At 43.2% G+C, this 21,808-nt stretch overlaps 1 protein-coding gene across 2 annotated transcripts in view; it reads right to left on the reverse strand.

The window, feature by feature from the left end:
* wdfy4 (WDFY family member 4) overlaps positions 1 to 21,808 on the reverse strand; it is a 351,254-nt gene that overhangs the window by 90,764 nt on the left and 238,682 nt on the right. The window contains exons 43-47 of one of the 2 annotated variants that reach the window (XM_063070340.1): positions 12,636 to 12,781; positions 9,116 to 9,264; positions 3,465 to 3,585; positions 1,436 to 1,521; positions 1,294 to 1,353 (exon numbers count right to left, since the gene is read on the reverse strand). In XM_063070340.1, coding sequence (XP_062926410.1) covers positions 1,294 to 1,353; positions 1,436 to 1,521; positions 3,465 to 3,585; positions 9,116 to 9,264; positions 12,636 to 12,781 — 562 coding nt within the window. Of the gene's footprint in view, positions 1 to 1,293; positions 1,354 to 1,435; positions 1,522 to 3,464; positions 3,586 to 9,115; positions 9,265 to 12,635; positions 12,785 to 21,808 lie in introns of both variants that reach the window. The other variant, XM_063070339.1, reaches the window with a different exon arrangement.

Raw genomic sequence — 21,808 nt, forward strand, 5'->3', positions numbered from 1 at the left:
CGGAAGAGAGTCTGAAATCAGGCTTACTTTGAACCCTACACTGGCCCATCATAGGCGTCACAGGTCAGGATGTGTATGACTCCCTGGACATTCAGTAGTACACCTACGTGCCTGTTGAGCATTCCCAGGAAAGTGAAATGGCTCTGTCATGAGGCGACTATTGGGTTTTGAAGGAGAGGAATTCAAAGTTCCCTCTCATTTCGGGAGAATCTTTGATGTAAAAGGGTTGCCTTTAAGACTTCTGACCAAGTGCTGACTGAGGCTTCTGCCTTGTAATAGGGCAAGAGTGCAGCTTAAGGACTTTGATACCCATACAGCAAATTATTGAGTGGATCATAAACTAAAGTACATTCAAGATCACAACACAATCAATGATGCTAAGATAGAAGGGATATTAAAAACTGGTACCCAGACTGAGGGTTTGAATCTATTTGGATGGTCAGAGATCTGGGTTTGACTCTGACCTCTGGTACGGCCACGTTTCAGGCCGAGACCCTCCATCAGGACTGGTGACTGGCAGACCTGATGAAAGGTCACGGCCTGAAACATCGACTGTTGATTGCTTTCCACAGACACTGCCTGACCTGCTGAGTTCCTCCAGCATTTGTGTGTGCTGTTCTGGATTTTCAGCATCTGCAGAATCTCGTGTCTCTGGTACTGTCTCCATGCTTTATGCATCTGCGCGTGTTTCCTCCGAGTGCTCTGGTTTCCTCCCACATACCAAAGAGGTATGGTTAAGGTTAGTAAGTTGTGGGCATACTGTGTTTTGCGACCACTTGTGGGCTTTGGACTTCATTGGTCACTGAGGCAAACGACGCATTTCACTGTGGGTTTCAATATACATGTGACAAATCAAGCTAATTTTATCATTGCAAAGACCTGCAGGCAGGTAGGGAATTAGAAATTACCTCTGTAAGTTTCCCCTAATGTGTGACAGTGTGGTAGAATCTGGGAGGAGTGGTGAAAATTGTAGAGAATAAAAGAAGCAAGATTGATGGAGGATCTGTGATAATGAGTAGGTGATGGCTGGTGTAAACACGATAGGCTGAAAGGACTGTTGCTGTGTTGCATCTGTCTGTGACTCCATGAATGGAAGAGTGCTGGAGGAGTTTGGCTTCTGATCAGTTTCAAACAGCTTTTCACATATACTTTGTTTTAACACAATAACACTGGAGCAGCGTCCTACAGAAAGATCAGTTTGACCAATAGAGTGGGCATCCTCATTGGCAGGAAGCACACCAGAATGAGGAGCACTTGGGCAGCAGTCAGGAAGGGTCAACAGCATGAACTCACCCGAGATTTCTCATGGAATCAGGATTTCCTTTCTTCAAAGACGGTATCATAATGCAGAATCTGCAGAGAAAAGGGAAGACCAATCAGAAACTCGGTACAAAATCACCATTCAATGGCAGAATAATTTTATTCATACACTTACTTTTTTAAGATGTTTTTCTTATCATTTTTATGGCAAACGAGGAACTTTGTAAATCCACTCTTTAAAAAGATTTCAAGTGCAATATCCTAAAGGTAAAGAATGAAAAAAAAGTTAAAGGGTCCTAAACACAATATTGTAATTACTCTAAACAGTCCATACAAAGTGGAATGATATGAGGTAAAGTGACCATACGACTTCAATTTGTAGTTGGATTAAGTCTTTCCTATTTAGTGGGTCTGGTCCTTTGATCCTCTGAACCTTTTCTACGATCTTTCCAACTCATGTTCTCAGTATTTTTTTGTATTTGCACAGTTTGACTTCTTTTTCACATTGGTTGTTTATTAGCCTTTGATTATGTCTAGATTTCCATAGATTCTGTTGTATTTATTTTCCTGTAAATGCCTGCAGGAAAATAAATCTCAAAGTAGTATATCATAACATATACATACATTGATAATAAATTTACTTTGAACTTTGATGATTAAATCATGCTTCAATATCCTTTGCTGTAAAGAAGAATCTCCAGGACAATTTCTCCTCATCACTGTCACCGACCAGCCCTGCAAATCTCCTTTGGCCGATGGACATGGATCTAGTGACCTAACAGACCCCAAGCCCTGGTCTCCAGCCCCACAATTCCCACCAGCGTGATTTCCCCCTCCCCCAGACACCGTGCAGACCCAACCTAGTCATCAGCCACCTTGAACCTGATCTCTGAAGAGAAGGCTGGGGATGCACCCAACTGGTTCTGTGTGGACACTCTATACTGCTTCAGGGAGGTGAGTTAAAGTTCAGGAAGTACAATCCTGATGAAGAGTCTTTGGCCCAAAACGTTGACTACTTATTCCTCTCCAGAGATGCTGCCTGACCGGTTGAGTTTCTCCAGCAGTTTTTGTGTGTATTACTGAGGTAGAGTTATGTGGGGACAGAGAAATCTCCAACAATTCTAAACAAAATGTGCTTGAATATATGAAGTATGTAATGACAAAACAAGTTAGGGACTAATTTTAATTCAAACTGTGATAGGACACAGCCTCTTACTTTATCCCCCTCCCCCACCCACCCACTTCCCCCTCACCTGGCCTCACCTATCACCACATCCTCGCCTTCCCCACCTTCTTATTCTGGCTTCTACCCTTTCCTTTCCAGTCCCGATGAAGGGTCTCAATTCGAAATGAGAGCTGTTTGCTCCCCCACATAGATGTCGCCTGGCCTACTGAGTTCCTCCAGCATTTTCTGTGTTTTGCTCTGGATTTCCAGCATTTGCAGAACCTCTTGTGTGTGTGATTGCGAAATTGTATTTTTGAAGCTCTTATGGTTGATTTAATGAACCTTTATGTAGAAAATGCCTATTACTATACTATTATTTACAGTTTGGAAGAAATCTTTTGGTACTTCATTCACTGTGTATTTGTTCAGTACATGGAATTGGCATTGTCAGAAGTTTGTACAGATTGAGTGCAAACCTTCACACACAAAATGCTGGAGGAACTCAGCAGGCCCGGCAGCAATATGGAAGAGTACAGTTGGCTTTTCGGGCCGAGACCCTTCATCAGGGCTGGAGCAATAAAAGGTGAGAAGTCAGAGTTAGAAGGTGGGGAGGAAGAAACACAAGGTGATAGGTGAAACCAGAGTGGGGGAGGGCTGAAGTAAAGAGCTGAGAAGTTGATTGGTGAAAGAGATACAGGGCTTGAGAAGGGGGAATCTGATAGGCGAGGACAGAAGGTCATGAAAGAAAGAAAAGGGAGAGGAGCACCAGAGGGCGGTGATAATGTGAGAGAGGGGAATCGGACTGGGGAATGGTGAAAGGGGTGGGGGCATTACCAGAAGTTCAAGAAATCGATGTTCATGCCATCAGATTGGAGGCTACCAGACGGAATACAAGGTGTTGCTCCTCCAACCTGAGTGCAAAGCTTGTTCGAAGCTTTATTTAATAGAGCAATGAGACTTCTTTTGTGATCACTGTCATCAGTATTGTTGACTGATCAGATTGGTTTTCACCTGATCAGATGAAGAAACCTTTGATCACCTGAAGGAGGAAGCGGCGATGCTGGATTTCTTGAACGTCATTCCAAAGATATCTGGAACATTTTGGAATTTTCCCACCGGCTTCTTTATTGCACATGTCATAAATGTAGGAATCATTAATACTGCAAAGCAAAAACAGAAAGGCATTGACGTTAAAAGCCCAATGAGTGCAGTTCTTAAAATAGAGAACAAGTCCACTGCAAAGCTCAGCGGTGTGCTAGGACAGATGCTATAGTGAACAGGGGGTGCCACAGGTATGCATGGTGTCCAAGTCATTCAGCTGTGAAATAAGGAGTGCGGTGGGACTGGTCCTCCATCTATGATGGTTCTGGTCCTTAACAGCATAAGACATAGGAGCAAAATTAGGCCATTTGGCCCATCCGGTCTGCTTGCGATTCCATCATGGCTAATTTATTATACCTTTCAACCCCATTGTCCTGCCTTCTCCCTATAACCTTTGACACCTTGATTAATCAAGAACCTATCAACCTCTGCCTTAAATATATTCAATGAACTGGCCTGCACAGCTGGCTGTGGCAATGAATTTTACAGATTCATCAGTGTCTAGCTAAAGAAATACCTCCCCATTTCTGTTCCAAAGATGCGTTCTAATATTCTAGGCTGTGTCTCTGGTCCTAAACTTCTCCAATATAAGAAGCATCCTCCTCATGTCCACTCTTTCTTGGCCTTTCAATATTCAATAGGTTTCAATGCGATCCACCCTCGTTCTTCTAAACTCCAGCGAGTACAGGCCCAGAGCCATCAAGTGCTCCTCATGCGTCATCCCTTTCATTCCTGGGATCATTCTAGTGAACCTCCTCTGGACCCTCTCCAATGTCAGCACATCTTTTCTTAGATAAGGGGCCCAAAACTGCTCACGTTTCTGCAAGTGTGGTCTGACCAATGCCTTATAAAGCCTCATTATCACATTCTTGCTTTTATATTCTAGTCCTCTTGAAATGAATTCTAATATCCTCATCACTAACTCAACCTGCAAGTTAACCTTTAAGGAACCTGCATGAGGACTCCAATGTTCCTTTGCATCCCTGATTTTTTAATTTTCTCCCCATTTAGAAAGCAGTCCACACCTTTATTCCTTCAGCTGAAATGCATGACCATGCACTCCCCAACACTTCGTTCCATCTGCCACTTCTTGGCCCATTCCCCCTTCTGTCTAAGTCCTTCTGCAGACACCCTGATTCCTCAACACTCACTGGCCCTCAACCTATCATCATATCGTCCGCAAACCTGGCCACAAAGCCATCAATACTTCCATAAAAATTATTTACGTATATTGTGAAAATGACCAGCCCCTGTGGAACACCACTAGTTACCGGCAGCCAGTCAGAAAAGGCTCCTTTATCCCCACTCTGTGCCTTCTGCCAGTCAACCAATCTTCTCAGAATCAGAATCAGAATTAGGTTCAATATTATCGGCATATGTCGTGAAGTTTGTTAACTTTGCGGCAGCAGTACAATACAATACATGAAAAATAGAGAAAATAACAATTATAGTAAGTGTGTGTGTGTGTGTGTGTGTGTGTGTGTGTATATATAGAGTAAGGGAATAGGCAGCCAGTGCATGTGTGCTGCCCTATAATGTCCTTTCTTCTACCTCCCTCCCTTCTTAAAGAGTGGAGTGATATTTGTAATTTTCCAGTCCTCCAGAACTATTCTAGAATCTAGTGATTATTGAAAGATCATTACTAATGCCTCCACAATCTTTTCAGCCGCCCCTTTCAGAACCCTCGTGTGTAGTCCTTCTGGTCCAAGTGACTTACATACCTTCAGATCTTTCAGATTCCTAAGCACCTTCTCCTTAGTAATAACAAATACACACTTCTTCTTTGACATTCTTGCATTTCTAACATTCTGTTGGTGTCTTCCAAAGCAAAGACCTACACAAAATACTTATAAAATTCCTCCGCCATTTCCATGGCCCCCATTACTACCTCTCCAGTATCATTTCCAGGGATCTGATATACACTCTTGTCTCCCTCTCACTCTTTATATATCTGAAAATACACTTTTTGTATCCTCTTTTATATTAATAACTAGCTTACCTTCATATTTAATCTTTTTTCTTTTTATGGCTTTTTAGTTGCCTTCTGTTGGTTTTAAAAGTTTCCCAATCCTTTATCTACCCACTTAGTTTTGGAATGTTATATGCCTTCTCTTTTGATCTTATGCTGTCTTTGATTTCCCTTGTCAACCACGGTTGCTTCATCCTCCCCTTAGAATACTACTTCATGTTTAAAATGTATCTTCCCTGTGCCTTCTGAACTTCTCCCAGAAACACCAGCCATCGCTGCTCTGCTGTCATCCCTGCTTGTGTTCCCTTCCAATTAACTTTCGCCAGCTCCTCTCTCATGCCTCTGTAATTCCCATTATTCCACTGTAATTCTGATACTGTCACGGTCCAGTCCATTGACTCCTCATTCCAGTTATTTCCTTTTCCCTGTGTTCTGTTGGGCGCCTTGATTAGGGCACCTGATCTTCATTTTGAACCGGCAGCATAAAAGGCTCCGGGTTACAGCTACTCAGTGCTGGACCATCGTCAGGAGTTTGTCACCGGTAACCAGGCACCGGAAGCTAGTCTTCTCAGCAAGGCGGCTATGCTCGTCTCAGGGCCGCCAAGATGGCCGCTTAGTGAATTCAGTTGTTTTCGTTGTCCAAATCCTTCAAGTCCAGGCTCGTGGTCCATGTCCAAGTCCAGGTTCATGGTCTGTGTCCAAGTCCAGGCTCCAAGCCGTGTTCCAGTTCCAGGCTTCGTGTTCCAATTCTAGGCTCCGAGTCAAGCTCTGAGTCCAGATTGAATCCCAGTTAAGTTCCGAGTCCGAGTCAAGTCCGAGTCCAGGTCAGGTCCGAGTCCAGGTCAAGTCCAGGTTTTACCGATTGGTTATCCAACGTTTATGTCCATGTTGACATTTTGTCCTCGCTCCCTGGCCTTCCTAGTAACTATCAATAAACACTGTTCTGTGTATACTACCTCTGTGTCTGTGTCTTGCACTTGGGTTTGCCCCCAACACCTCCTTGTAACAGATACATCCTATTTCAAACTGCAGGGTGAATTCTATCATATTATGATCACTGCCTACCAAGGAGTCCTCTACCTTAAGCTCGCTCATCAAATCTGGGTCTCTGCACAACACCCAATCCAGAATACCTGATGTCCGAGTGGGCTCAACTACAAGGTGCTCTAGAAAACCATTTCATAGGTATTTTACAAATTCCCTCTCAGCATCAATCTGTTGGCATGTTGAAATCCCCCATGATTATCGCAACATTGCCCTTTTTACATGCCAATGTTGCTGTAGAAAACATGGAAAAGCAGAAAAGCAGCATCAATCATCAAAGAACTTCAACTCTTTTCTCACTGCTGCCATCAGGTAGAAGATACAGGTGCCTCAGGACTCACACCACCAGGTTCAAGAACAGTTACTACCCCTCAACCATCATGCTCTTCAACAAAAGGCGATAACTATGCTTATTTAAGGTCTCTGTCAGCTTGTTATTTCATGCCTGTTATTTATTGCTATTTGTTTATTATCTGCATTTTCATAGTTTGTTTACAGTTAGCAGTTCCTGATGTTCACAGTTTAGTTTAGCTACTGTTCTATAGATTTACTAAGTACACATGCAGAAAAAGAATCTCATGGTTGTATGTGGTGACAAGTATGTACTCTGATAATAAATTTTACTTTGCATTTTATATCTCTTGTGATTTGTAGCTCACATCCTGGCTACTATTTGGAAGCCGTATAAAAAGACTCCCATAAGGGTCTTTTTAACCTTGCAGTTTCTTAACTCTGCTACAAGGTGTCTACATCTTTCAATCCTACAGCATGTCACCTCTTTCTAAGGAATTGATTTCAATTTTACCAACAGAGCCACCCCATCCCCTCTGCCTACTTGCCTGTCCCTTCAATACATGTGTATCCTTGGACATTAAGCTCCCAACTGTAATTTTCTTTCAGCTATGACTCAGATGCCCGCAACATCATACCTGCCAATCTGTAACTGTGCTACAAGTTCACTTACCTTATTCCATATATTGCTTGAATTCAAGTATAACACCTTCAGTCCTGTATTCATCATCCTTTTTGATCCTGGTCCCGGGTTATACTTTAACTTATTGCACTGACTGCAATTATGCACTATCTCACTACACGCTGTATCTAGTTGTATGTCAAATCCTCATCCTCAGCCTGATCATTTCAATTTCCACTCCCCTGCCTAATTAGTTTAAACCCTCCCCAGATGTTCTAGCTAACTGGTCCACAAGGATATTGGTCCCAGTTGGTTTCAGGTGTAACTAGCCCTTTCTGTACAGGTCATACCTTCCCCAGAGGAGATCCCAATGATCCAGAAATCTGAAACCCTTCCCCCACCCCAATTCTTCAACCATGTATTCATTTGCCAAATCCTCCTAGGCTTATCTTCACTGGCGTGCGGCACAGGCAGCAAACTGGAGATTACTATACTGAAGGTCCTGCTTTTTTGCTTTCTGCCTAACTCCTTACATTTTCTCTTCAGGACTTCCTCCCTTTCCCTACCTATGTTGTTGGTACCAATATATACCACAACTTCCAGCTGTGCCCCCTCTCCCTTTAGAATGTCGGGGACCTAATCCGAGACATGCCTGAGCCTGGCACCTGGGAGGCAACATATCACCCAGGTGTCTTTTTCACCCCCAAAGAATCTGCTGCCAGCTCCTCTGACTATGGAATCCTCTATCACTAACTAATTCACTTCTCATCTCCCCACTTACTGACTCAGTGCAAGAGACCTGCTTGCTGCGGCTTCCCCCAGTAGGTTGCCCCTCCAACAGTATCCAAAGCGTTTTTTTATTATGGAGGGGAACAGCCACAGGGCTACTCTGCACTGGCTGCCTATTCCCTTACTCTCTCCTGAAAGTCACCCAGCTACCTGCCGACTGCAACTTAGGGGTAACTACCTCCCTGTAGCTCCTATCTATTACCTCCAAAGGTCATCCAGCTGCAGCTCCATTTGACAGTGAAATGTCTCGTCTTACATCAAATGAAATCAGCAAAGACTGTTCTGGGCAGCCCACAAGTGTCGCCATGCTTCCAGTGCCTACATAGCAAGGGCGGCACGGTAACGTGGCAGTTACCGCAATCTCTTTACGGTGCCAGCAATCACTGATCAGGGTTTGATTCCCACCGCTGACTGTAGGGAGTGTGTTCGTTCTCCCAGCGACTGCATGGGTTTCCTCCAGGTGCTCCAGTTTCCTCTCACAATCCAAAGACTGACAGATGAGGTTAAGGTTAGTGAGTCGCAGGCATGCTACCTCGGGGCTGGCAGTGTAGTGACACTTGCGGGCTGCCCCCAGCACATCTTCAAACTGTGATGATCATTGCTTTTCAATGTTTCAATGTTCATATGACAAATAAATAAAACAAGTGGAATTCAAATTAGGTCAAGTGTGTGGAAACGTATTTGAGCAACACAAACAAGGTGAGAGAGTCTCAATTAATATAGGACAATCGACAGTGTAGGACAGCAGATCTTGGAGATCATGGTCACAAATGTGATGGGCCAGGGAGGTAAGATAGTTACAATTGCACTCAGTATGGAACATAACAGAAGGGGGTAGAAGGAGAGAGCTTGACTACACCAGTTACAACATTACCTTGAAGGATGGTGCCTTGTGCAGTATACATCACCAGACGATGACAGTGTGAAATTCTCACAAATATAGAAGTGACTCTTGCCAAACAGCAGAACACTTTCCATCAGCAAATGGTCCTCAGCAACAATGAGGGAGAACTTCAAGTCAATCTGTGAAAGAATGCCATGTTAATGTGGGACAAAGTTGGAAACAGACTTATTCCTGTCCTCAACTCTAAACGGTCAACAAATATGGACATAGAGAAAAGGAGGAAATGATCAACTGTCATGAACTCTGCAATCAAATATGATCCAGTTTGTAGGATCAATGGATTCAGGCTAAACCTGGTATTCAGGGCCTCTGGAATCAAACATAGCCAATGGTCGCATCACTGGCATCTGGCTGAGGAGAGGATTTAGGATCTTCAGAGTTACACTGAATCCAGTATTCAAGGCCCCTGGAATCAGCAAAGCCCAGAACTTTGGATGAATGGAATCAGGCACAAACTCCAGCATGGATGGTCCCAAGCTCGGCTAGGAAAGGAGGAGGGTTGGGCATGGGGGCTAGAAAACCCATCCTGTAAAAACCCAGAGCTACAGAAACATTGACAGAAGCTCCAATGATCTCATCCCTGGGAGAGGAAGGATACACCACGAAGATAGGCTACACCCTCAAAAGAACAAACACGAGAAAATCTGCAAATTCAAAGCAACACACGTAAAATGCTGGAGGAACTCAGCAGATCAGGCAGCATCTGTGGAAATGAGTACACAGTCGAGATTTCGGGCTGAGACCTTTCATCTGATGACGGGTCTCGGCCCAAAATGCCAACTGTTTTCTCTTTTCCATTAATGCTACCTGACCTGCTGATTTCCACCAGCATTTTGTGTGTGCTACATTGGGAAACCTTGAAAGACTGGCCCAGAACAGAGGACTGTGACGATCTACTGTTGGCAGCCTATGTCCCAGGGGTGATAGGCTTAAGAAGAAGATGATGGAATCAGACACAATCCAGCATTCAGAGTCACTGTACATTGAAATCAGAAAAGGCTCAGAATTCAGGGACACTGGAATCAAACAGCTGATTATTTGGGAGCACTGGAATCACAGCAGTATTACTAAAACCAGGATCACTAAAATCGGCTGTAGGACTGGCCATTTACCTCAAAATGGAGATTAACTGACCTCTGTGCATTTGAGGAATCAATAAATATGGTGAGAAATGGTGTTGTGGTAAGAGATCAGCCATGTTCTTGTTGAATCCAAGCTCAAAGGGCATATTGCCAACCTCTATCCCTATTTTGTATATTCTCAGAATAAACCCTACCTCCTGGAACCAACTTTGTTCCTTGAAAGAAACTATGCTCTCCAAAACTAGAGCAGCACACATAAAATGCTGGAGGAGGTCAGCAGATCGGGCAGCATCAATGGAAATGAACAGACAGTCAACATTTCAAGCCAAGAGCCTTCATCAGGACTGGAAAGGAAGGGGGTAGGGAAGACAACAAAATGAAAAGGTGGGGGGAGGGGAAAGAAGACAAACTAGAAGGCGATGGGTGAAGCCAGGTGGGTGGGAAAGATAAAGGGCTGGAGGAGAAAGAATCTGATAGGGGAGGAGACAGGACCATGGAAGAAAGGGAAGAAGGATTGCTACGGTGGGGGTGGGGGGGTGATAGGCAGGTGAGGAGAAGAGGTAAGAGGCCAGGGTGTGGAATGGAAGAAGAGGGAAGGGGGAGGTGAAAAAAGTTACTGAGAGGAGAAATTGATGTTCATGCCATCAGGCTGGAGACCACCTAGACGGAATATGAGGTGTTGCTCCTCCTGAAACTCTCTCTTTCTGAAACTTACTGTCTAAAACCATTTCCCCACCTCAAAACCAACACCACTTCTGAAAATTAATCTTTCCATGATATTAATCCCATTCCTCACAATTAAACCTTCTCTTGTACTAATCCAAATCCCTGATACCCAACCTCTCTCCAAACTAACCCCTTCCTTCATACTAGGCCCCCCCTCCACAATACAGAGGCTCCTTCCCTACAATTATACCACTTCCCAGTAGTAAAAACTCACCCTCTCTGAAAGTAACTTTCTCCATGATATTTACCCCAGATATGAAAACCCCCCTCAAGGGATGAAGTCCAATATTCAATATTAGAGACAGATTGCTGTTCATCTGGGAGATACTGTCAACAGCAACTGTTAAGGCATCCGTTAGTCTTGCGAGACTATGGATCTGCACCTGGAAAGTCTTCACTCTCTTCGCAGGCCTGGGCAAGGTTGTATGGAAGATCGGCAGATGCCCATGCTGCAAGTCTCCCCTCTCCACGACACCGATGTTGTCCAAGGGAAGGGCAAGGGCCGATACAGTTTGGCACCAGTGTCGTTGCAGAGCAATGTGTGGTTAAGTGCCTTGCACGCCGCCTCGGCTGGGGCTCAAACTCACGACTTTCAGATCGCTAGTCGAATGCCTTAACCACTTAGCCACGTGCCCAAACAGCAACTACATTGTAATTGTGGGATAGGGAACTGGAGATTCAACTTTGTTTTAATAGGTTTCAGTAAATTAAGTTACAGAAGGATCAACATTCACATCAAAAACACAAAAGATTCAGCAAACAAGAGAAAATCTGGAGGTGCTGGAAATTCAGGCAACACACACAAAATGCTGGAAGAACTCAGCAAGCCAGGCAGCGTCTATGGAAAAGAGAACAACCAACGTTTCGGGCCGAGACCTTTCATCAGAACTGGAAAAATAGATGAGGAAGTCAGAGCAAGAAGGTGGGGGAGGGGAGGAAGAAATACAAGGTGGTAGGTGACAGGCGAAACCGGGGAGAGGAGCTGCAGGTGGACAAGGGAGTCACCTAGGGAGTGATTCCTGCAGAAAGTAGAAAGTGGAGGGCAGGGGGTTAGGGAAAGATGAGCTTGGTAATGGGATCCCATTGGAGATGGCAGAGTTACAGAGAATTATGTGCTACAATGCTTTTATTTCATCATGTTTTATCTATCTGCAAAACAGGCCATTCTGCCAACTGGTCTGTGCTGTTCATCTGTGCCCTCTTCTCTAACGATGACAACCCTTTGTTCCTGCCTTCCCCTCCTGAAATATGTGGAGTTTGGAGGGAACTTTCCAGAGTAGAGGTGCTGGAGGCCACAGGACACTACACCTTAAAGCACCACACTCCCCACTGCCAAATCCACACCAACACCTCTAAATATTTATTGGGGGGGGAATCTTCTTTCAGCACGATAATTTCTACAATAGTTTTGCCTTTTGCCTTGTTTATAGTTTAAGCCCTTGTGCTGGCAAAGTGTGACGAAAGCCACAAATGCCCTGGCAGCTGTGGGAGAGCAGCGGAGAAGTTTTTGAAATGCCCTCTGGGTGTAATCAGTATATTCTCCTCACAAGGCAACTTAAACTTAAAACCTTCATAAATCTCTGAAACTTAAATAAACTATTCTGTGTTGAATCAATCTGGTTTAAGGAACAGTCCTAATAATATGATGCATCAACTTCCAACAGTCGAAATTATACCCATACCTTCTCTTTCTCATCCAGACCCTCGAGAATGGCTTGTCGCTCCACACACTGCTCAAAGAACTCCTCGGACTGGATACTTTCAGCAAGAGCAGGGAAGAAGGTTAACTGCGTGCAATCAACGCCTTCTTCATCGATGTTGATCTCCCCTGCTGGAACCAGCATTAACACTGACTCTGCTATTTTCTGATAAATTCCATTAGACCATCACATATATGAGCAGAACTAGGCCATTCAAAGTTCAAAGTAAATTTATTATCGAGCTACCTATGTGTCTATATACTATTCAAAGAGTCACTTTCCTGCAGGCAGTCACAGTAGAGCAAAGAAATACAATAGCATCAATGAAAAAAGACTGACAACCAATGTGTAAAAGAGGACAAGATGCAGAGGCTAAAAAAATCTAACAATCATAATAAATAAGTAATGAATAATATTGAGAACATGAGTGGTAGAGTGCTTGAAAGTGAGTCCATAGCTTATGGAATCACTTCAGAGTTGAGGTGAGTGAACTTATCCACACTCGTGCGAGAGCCTGTGTGGTTAAAGGGTAATAATTGTTCTGGAACCCGATGGTGTGTGACCGAAGGCTCCTGTATCTCCTTCCCGATGGCAGCAGTGAGAAGAGAACATGGACGAGATGGTGGTGCTTTTTGATAATAGATGCTGCTTTTGATCCATTGAGTCTGTTCCTTTATTCAGTCAAGAGTGATTTTTTTTCAGCTCCATTCTCTCACCTTATATGACCCCACTGTTGTGGGCTGTATCAAAGGCGGTGATGAATCAGCATTCAGGAGGGAGATTTAATAACAACAACCTCGCACTCAATGTCAATAAGACCAAGGAACTGATTGTAGACTTCAGGAGAGGGAAACCAAAGGGTCATGAACCAGTAATCCCTTTCTCTTCACTATTTACACCTCGGACTTCAACTACTGCACAGAGTCTTGTCATCTTCAGAAGTTCTCTGATGACTCTGCCATAGTTGGATGCATCAGCAAGGGAGATGAGGCTGAGTACAGGGCTACGGTAGGAAACTTTGTCACATGGTGTGAGCAGAATTATCTGCAGCTTAATGTGAAAAAGACTAAGGAGCTGGTGGTAGACTTGAGGAGGGCTAAGGTACTGGTGACCCCTGTTTCCATCCAGGGGGTCAGTGTGGACATGGTGGAGGATTACAAGTACCTGGGGATACGAATTGATAGTAAACTGGACTGGTTAAAGAACACTGAGGCTGTCTACAAGAAGGGTCAGAGCCGTCTCTATTTCCTGAGGAGACTGAGCTCCTTTAACATCTGTCGTATGATGCTGAGGATGTTCTACGAGTCTGTGGTGGCCAGTGCTATCATGTTTGCTGTTGTGTGCTGGGGCAGCAGGCTGAGGGTAGCAGACACCAACAAACTTATTCGTAAGACCAGTGATGTTGTGGGGATGGAACTGGACTCTCTGACGGTGGTGTCTGAAAAGAGGATGCTGTCTAAGTTGCATGCCATCTTGGACAATGTCTCCCATCCACTACATAATGTACTGGTTGGGCACAGGAGTACATTCAGCCAGAGACTCATTCCACCGAGATGCAACACAGAGCATCATAGGAAGTCATTCCTGCCTGTGGCCATCAAACTTTACAACTCCTCCCTTGGAGGGTCAGACAGGCTGGTCCTGGACTTATTTCATAATTTACTGGCATAACTTACATATTACTATTTAACTATTTATGTTCTATTGCTATTTATTATTTATGGTGCAACTGTAATGAAAACCAATTTCCCCCGGGATCAATAAAGTATGACTATGACTAATCATCGGAGGATCAGAAGTAGAGAGAGTCTGTAACATTAAATTCCAGTGTCATTGTATCAGAATACCTGTCCTGGACATATCATATAAATATAATTGCGAAAAAGCACAACAGCACCTCTACTTCCTCCGGAGTCTGTGGAGGTTTGGCACGTCATTGAAAATCTTTATAGACAAACATGGCAAATTTTTATAGATGTGTGGTGGAAGTGTGCTGACTGGCTGCATTACAGTCTGGTACGGGAACACCAATGCCTTTGAGTGGAAAATACTACAAAAGGTAGTGGATTTGGCCCAGTACATCGCAGGTAAAACCCACCAACCATTGAGTACATCCACATGAAACATTGCTGTAGAAAAGCAGCATCCATCATCAGAGATCCTCACTACCCAGGACATGCTCTTTTCTCACTGCTGCCATCAGGTAGAAGGTACAGGAGCCTCAGGACTCACATCACCAGGATCAGGAACAGTTACTACCACTCAGCCACCAGGCTCTTGAACAAAAGAGGGTAGCTACATTCATTTAAGGAGTCTGTTATACTGTTATTTCACACTCGTTTCTTATTGCTATTTATTTATATCTGCATTTCACACAGTTTGTTTACATTTAACAGTTCCTGATGTTTACAATTTACAGTTACTGTAAATCTATAGATTTACTAAGTATAAAGGAAAGTTACGTTGCATCCGGAATTTCTCCGTCTAGCGGACAATTTCCCTCCACGCTGAACCACGTATGAGGCAGCTACACTGCCTTCTGCCGGGTGAGTTTCCAAAGAGATCACCAGCTCGTAACCCAGTACGGATGGAAAGCGTGCAGGGAGCCGGCTGGATTCGAACTCGGGACCTTTCGTCCCGAAGTCCGACGCTGATGCCACTACGCCACCAGCTGGGTCTTATTAAGTATACCCGCAGAAAAAGAATTTCACATTTGCATGGGATGACATGTATGTACTCTGATAATAAATATTACTTCGAACTTTTTGAACTTTGAACCTTCACCCTGTAACCCTTAACCCCCCCTTACCAATCAAGAACCTATCAATCTCTGCCTTTAATACACCCAGTGACAGCCTCCACAGCTGTCAGTGGCAGATGGAGTTCAACCCGGAGAGGTGTGAGGTGGTACACTTTGGAAGGACAAACTCCAAGGCAGAGTACAAAGTAAATGGCAGGATACTTGGTAGTGTGGAGGAGCAGAGGGATCTCGGGGTACATGTCCACAGATCCCTGAAAGTTGCCTCACAGGTGGATAGGGTAGTTAAGAAAGCTTATGGGGTGTTAGCTTTCATAAGTCGAGGGATAGAGTTTAAGAGTCGCGATGTAATGATGCAGCTCTATAAAACTCTGGTTAGGCCACACTTGGAGTACTGTGTCCAGTTCTGGTCACCTCACTATAGGAAGGATGTGGAAGCATTGGAAAGGGTACAGAGGAGACTTAGCAGGATGCTGCCTGGTTTAGAGAGTATGCATTATGATCAGAGATCAAGGGAGCTAGGGCTTTACTCTTTGGAGAGAAGGAGGATGAGAGGAGACATGATAGAGGTGTACAAGATAATAAGAGGAATAGATAGAGTGGATAGCCAGCACCTCTTCCCCAGGGCACCACTGCTCAATACAAGAGGACATGGCTTTAAGGTAAGGGGTGGGAAGTTCAAGGGGGATATTAGAGGAAGGTTTTTTACTCAGAGAGTGGTTGGTGCATGGAATGCACTGCCTGAGTCAGTGGTGGAGGCAGATACACTAGTGAAGTTTAAGAGACTACTAGACAGGTATATGGAGGAATCTAAGGTGGGGGGTTATATTGGAGGCAGGGTTTGAGGGTCAGCACAACATTGTGAGCCGAAGGGCCTGTACTGTGCTGTACTATTCTATGTTCTATGTTCAATGAGTTATACAGATTCACCACACTCTGGTTGCTGAACCAGCATAGATAACTTCATACACCTCAACACTGAACTGATTCCACACCCACAGAGTCACTTTGCAGTCACTTTCTTCCCAATATTATTTATTTACTATTTATTTTTTTTTTTGTATTTGCACAGTTTTGTCTTCATTTGCATCTTGATTGCTTGTCAGTCTTGCTTAAGTGTGCTTCATTGATTGTATTATATTTCTTTGTTCTACCATGAATGCCCCAAGAAAATGAATCTTAGGGTAGTATGTGGTAAGATATATCTGTTTTGATAATAAATTTACTTTGAAATTTGACTGACTTTCACCTCAGTTCCAAAGGGACATCCTCTTTTTCTGAGTTTATGGCCTCAGATCCTAGCATCTCTGAGCACAAAGTCAAAGTCGACTTTATTGTCAGATGCACAAGCACATGTGTGCACAGATACAATGAAAAACGTACCTGCAGCAGCATCACAGGCACCTTGGCATTTGTTTGTCTTTGTTAATGTACAGTTTTTTAGTCAATTCTATTGTGTTCCTTTATGCAAGGAAATTAATCTCAAGGCAGTATATGGTAACATATATGTACTTTCATGATAAATTTACTTTGAACTTTGAGGAGGTGTACATGGAAAAAGCAGAATTACTATCAGAAGTGATCAAACTGCATCTCGCAGGTGGAATATCCGCATCAGTTAGTTTATTTAATACTGACTGATCTGCTTAGTAGGATTTTTTTTGTTATCACAAAATTTTTTTTCAATCCTTAAGATAATTTTTTGAGGCATTGTAAGTGTTGTTACTTCAATGTACTCATGTTATTTTTCCTGTATAACATAACAATAAAAAGATTTGAAAAAAATACTGACTTATATGATGTGAAATGTGTTGTTTATGCAGCAACTGTGCAGTTCAAAGACAATTTCAAAAAATGGAACAACAAATATTCATGATAACTAGCTTTTTGGTTGGCTGCCAGTGACTAGTGGTGCTCCACACGGGTCTGTGTGAGGACCGCTTCTTTTTACGTTATATGTGAATGAGTTGGATGATGGAATTGATGGTTTTGCGGCCAAGTTAGCGGATGATACAAAGACAGGTGGAGGGACAGGTACTTTTGAGGAAGAAAGAGGCTGCAGAAGGACTTATATAGATTAGAAGAATGGGCAAAGCGGCAGATGGAATACAGAGTTGGGGAGTGTGTGGTAATGCACTTTGTTAGAAGAAATGAAAGGTTAGACTATTTCCTAAATGGAAAGAAAATTCAAAAATCTGAGGTGCAAAGGGACTTAGGAATTGTTATGCAGGATTCCCTAAAGGTTAATTTGCAGGTTGAGTCGGTGGTGAGGAAGGCAAATGCAATATTAGCATTCTTTTCAAGAGGACTAGAATATAAAAGCAAGGATGCAATGTTGACACTTATAAAGTACTAGTGAGGTCTCACTTGGAGTATTGTGAACAGTTTGGGGCCTTTTATCTAAGAAAGCATATATTGACTTTGCAGAGGGCTCAAAGGAGGTTTATAAAAATTACACCGGGATTGAAAGGTTTGTCATATGAGTATTATTTGATTCACTGGAATTCAAAAGAATGAAGGAGGAATTTCATTGAAACCTTCAAATGTTGAAAGGCATTCATAGAGTGGATGTGGAAAGGATGTTGCCCATGGCAGGGTAGTCTAACACCACAGGACACAGCCTCAGGATAGAGATCCACCTTTTAGAACAGAGATGAGCATGAATTTCTTTAGCCAGAGGGTGGTGAATCTGTGGAATTTGTTGCCACAGGTGGCTGTGCAGCCTAAAACATTGATATATTGAAGGCAGAGGTTGGTAGATTATTGAATAGTCAGGGCATGAAGTGATATTGAAATACAATGTTGGAAAGTGTATGGTTATGCACTTTGGCTGAAGAAATAAACGGGCAGACTATTATTTAAATGGAGAGAGAATTCAAAGTTCTGAGATGCAACGGGACTTGGGAGTCCTTGTACAGGATACCCTTAAGGTTAACCTTCAGGTTGAGTCGGTGGTGAAGAAGGCGAATGCAATGTTGGCATTCATTTCTAGAGGAATAGAGTATAGGAGCAGGGATGTGATGTTGAGGCTCTATAAGGCGCTGGTGAGACCTCCGTTGGAGTACTGTGAGCAGTTTTGGTCTCCTTATTTAAGAAAGGATGTGCTGACGTTGGAGAGGGTACAGAGAAGATTCACTAGAATGATTGCGGGATTGAGAGGGTTAACATATGAGGTATGTTTGTCTGCTCTTGGACTGTATTCCTTGGAGTTTAGAAGAATAAGGGGAGACCTCATAGAAACATTTCGAATGTTGAAAGGCATGGACAGAGTGGATGTGGCAAAGTTGTTTCCCATGATGGGGGAGTCTAGTATGAGAGGGCATGACTTAAGGATTGAAGGGCACCCATTCCAAACAGAGATGCGAAGAAATTTTTTTAGCCAGAGGGTGGTGAATCTATGGAATTTGTTGCCACAGGCAGCAGTGGAGGCCAAGTCATTGGGTATACTTAAGGCAGAGATTGACAGGTATCTGAGTAGGCAGGGCATCAAAGGTTATGGTGAGAACGCGGGGGAGTGGGACTAAATGGGAGAATGGATCAGCTCATGATAAAATGACGGAGCAGACTCGATGGGCCGAATGGCCAACTTCTGCTCCTTTGTCTTATGGTCTTATGGTCTTATATGGGGAGAAGGCCGCAGAATGGGGCTGAGAGGCAAAATGGATCAGTCATGATGAAATAGCACAACAGACTTGATGGGCCAAATCACCTAATTCTGCTCCTATACCTTATGGTTTTATAAGAGCAAAAGAGCATAAGACACAGAAGCAGAATTAGGCCATCCAGCCCATCGAGTTTGCTCCACCATTCCATCATGGCTAATCCATCATGGCAGGATAGATTAGAGGGCTCGTCTAGGAAGGCTATTTGGGTGGAATTGAGGAATGGGAAAGGTGTAGTAACACTTATAGGGGTGTGTTATAGACCACCTAATGTGGAGCGAGAATTGGAGGAGCAAATTTGTAAGGAGATAGCAGATATTTGTAGCAAGCACAAGGTTGTGATTGTGGGAGATTTTAATTTTCCACACATATACTGGGAAGCCCATACTGTAAAAGGGCTGGATGGTTTGGAGTTTGTAAAATGTGTGCAGGATAGTTTTTTGCAGCAATACATAGAGGTACCAACTAGAGAAGGGGCAGCGTTGGATCTCCTGTTAGGGAATGAGATAGGTCAGGTGACGGAGGTATGTGTTGGGGAGCACTTTGGGTCCGGTGATCACAATGCCATTAGTTTCAATAAAATTATGGAGAAGGATAGGTCTGGACCCAGGGTTGAAATTTTTGATTGGAGAAAGGCTAACTTTGAGGAGATGCGAAAGGATTTAGACGGAGTGGATTGGGACAATTTGTTTTATAGGAAGGATGTAATAGAGAAATGGAGGTCATTTAAAGGTGAAATTCTGAGGGTACAAAATCTTTATGCTCCTGTTAGGTTGAAAAGAAAGGTTAAAAGTTTGAGAGAGCCATGTTTTTCAAGGGATATTGGAAACTTGGTTCTGTAAAAGAGAGATATCTACAATAAATATAGGCAGCATGGAGTAAATGAGGTGCTCAAGGAATATAAAGAATGTAAAAAGAATCTTAAGAAAGAAATTAGAAAAGCTAAAAGAAGATACGAGGTTGCTTTGGCAAGTAAGATGAAAAGAAATCCAAAGGATTTCTACAGTTATATTAATAGCAAAAGGATAGTGAGGGATAAAATTAGAGAATCAGAGTGGACAGCTATGTGTGGAACCAAAAGAGATGGGGGAGATTTTGAGCAATTTCTTTTCTTCGGTATTCACTAAGGAGAAGGATATTGAATTGTGTAAGGTAGGGGAAGCAGGTAGGAAAGTTATGGAAACTATGATGATTAAAGAAGAGGAAGTACAGGCGCTTTTAAGGAATATAAAGTGGATAAGTCTCCGGGTCCTGACAGGATATTCCCTAGGACCTTGAGGGAAGTTTAGTGTAGAAATAGCAGGGGCTCTGACAGAAATATTCCAAATGTCATTTGAAACGGGGATGGTGCAGGGGATTGGCGTATTGCTTATGTTGATCCATTGTTTAAAAAGGGTTCTAAGAGTAAACTTAGCAATTAATGGCCTGTGAGTTTGATGTCAGTGGTGGGTAAGTTGATGGAAAGTATTCTTAGAGATGGTATATATAATTATCTGGATAGACAGGGTCTGATTAGGAACAGTCAACATGGATTTGTGCGTGGACGGTCATTTTTGACATTGAAGAGGTTACTAGGAAAGTTGTTGAGGGTAAAACGGTGGTTGTTGTCTATATGGACTTTGACAAGGTTCCACGCGGAAGGTTAGTTAGGAAGGTTCAATCATTAGGTATTAATATTGAAGTAGTAAAATGGATTCAGCAGTGGCTGGATGGGAGACGCCAGACAGTAGTTGTGGATATCTGTTTGTCAAATTGGAGGCCGGTGATTAGTGGTGTGCCTCAGGGATCTGTACTGGGTCCAAAGTTGTTTGTCATATACATTAATGATCTGGATGATGGGGTGGTAAATTGGATTAGTAAGTATGCAGATGATACCAAGATAGGTGGCGTTGCGGATAATGAAGTAGGTTTTCAAAGCTTGCAGAGAGATTTAGGCCAGTTAGAAGAGTGGGCTGAAAGATGGCAGATGGAGTTTAACGCTGATAAATGTGAGGTGTGACATTTTGGTAGGACTAATCAAAATAGGACATACATGGTAAATGGTAGGGCATTGAAGAATACAGTAGAACAGAGGGATCTAGGAATAATGGTGCATAGTTCCCTGAAGGTGGAATCTCATGAGGATAGGGTGGTGAAGAAAGCTTTTGGTATGCTGGCCTTTATAAATCAGAGCATTGAGTATAGGAGCTGGGATGTAATGTTAAAATTGTACAAGGCATTGGTAAGGCCAAATTTGGAGTATTGTGTACAGTTCTGGTCACCAAATTATAGGAAAGATGTCAACAAAATAGGGAGAGTACAGAGAAGATTTACGAGAATGTTACCTGGGTTTCAGCATCTAAGTTACAGAGAAAGGTTGAACAAGTTGGGTCTTTATTCTTTGGAACATAGAAGGTTGAGGGGGGACTTGATAGAGGTATTTAAGATTATGAGGGGGATAGATAGAGTTGACATGGATAGGCTTTTTTCATTGAGAGTAGGGGAGATTCAAACAAGAGAACATGAGTTGAGAGTTAGGGGGCAAAAGTTTAGGGGTAACATGAGGGGGAACTTCTTTACTCAGAGAGTGGTAGCTGTGTGGAACGAGCATCCAGCAGAAGTGGTAGAGGCAGGTTCGATATTGTCATTTAAAGTAAAACTAGATAGCTATATGGACAGGAAAGGAATGGAGGGTTATGGGCTGAGTGCAGGTCGGTGGGACTAGGTGAGAGTATGCATTCAGCACGGACTAGAAG

The sequence above is a fragment of the Mobula hypostoma genome, chromosome 18 (assembly GCF_963921235.1).
Source record: "Mobula hypostoma chromosome 18, sMobHyp1.1, whole genome shotgun sequence".
NCBI lineage: Eukaryota > Metazoa > Chordata > Chondrichthyes > Myliobatiformes > Myliobatidae > Mobula > Mobula hypostoma.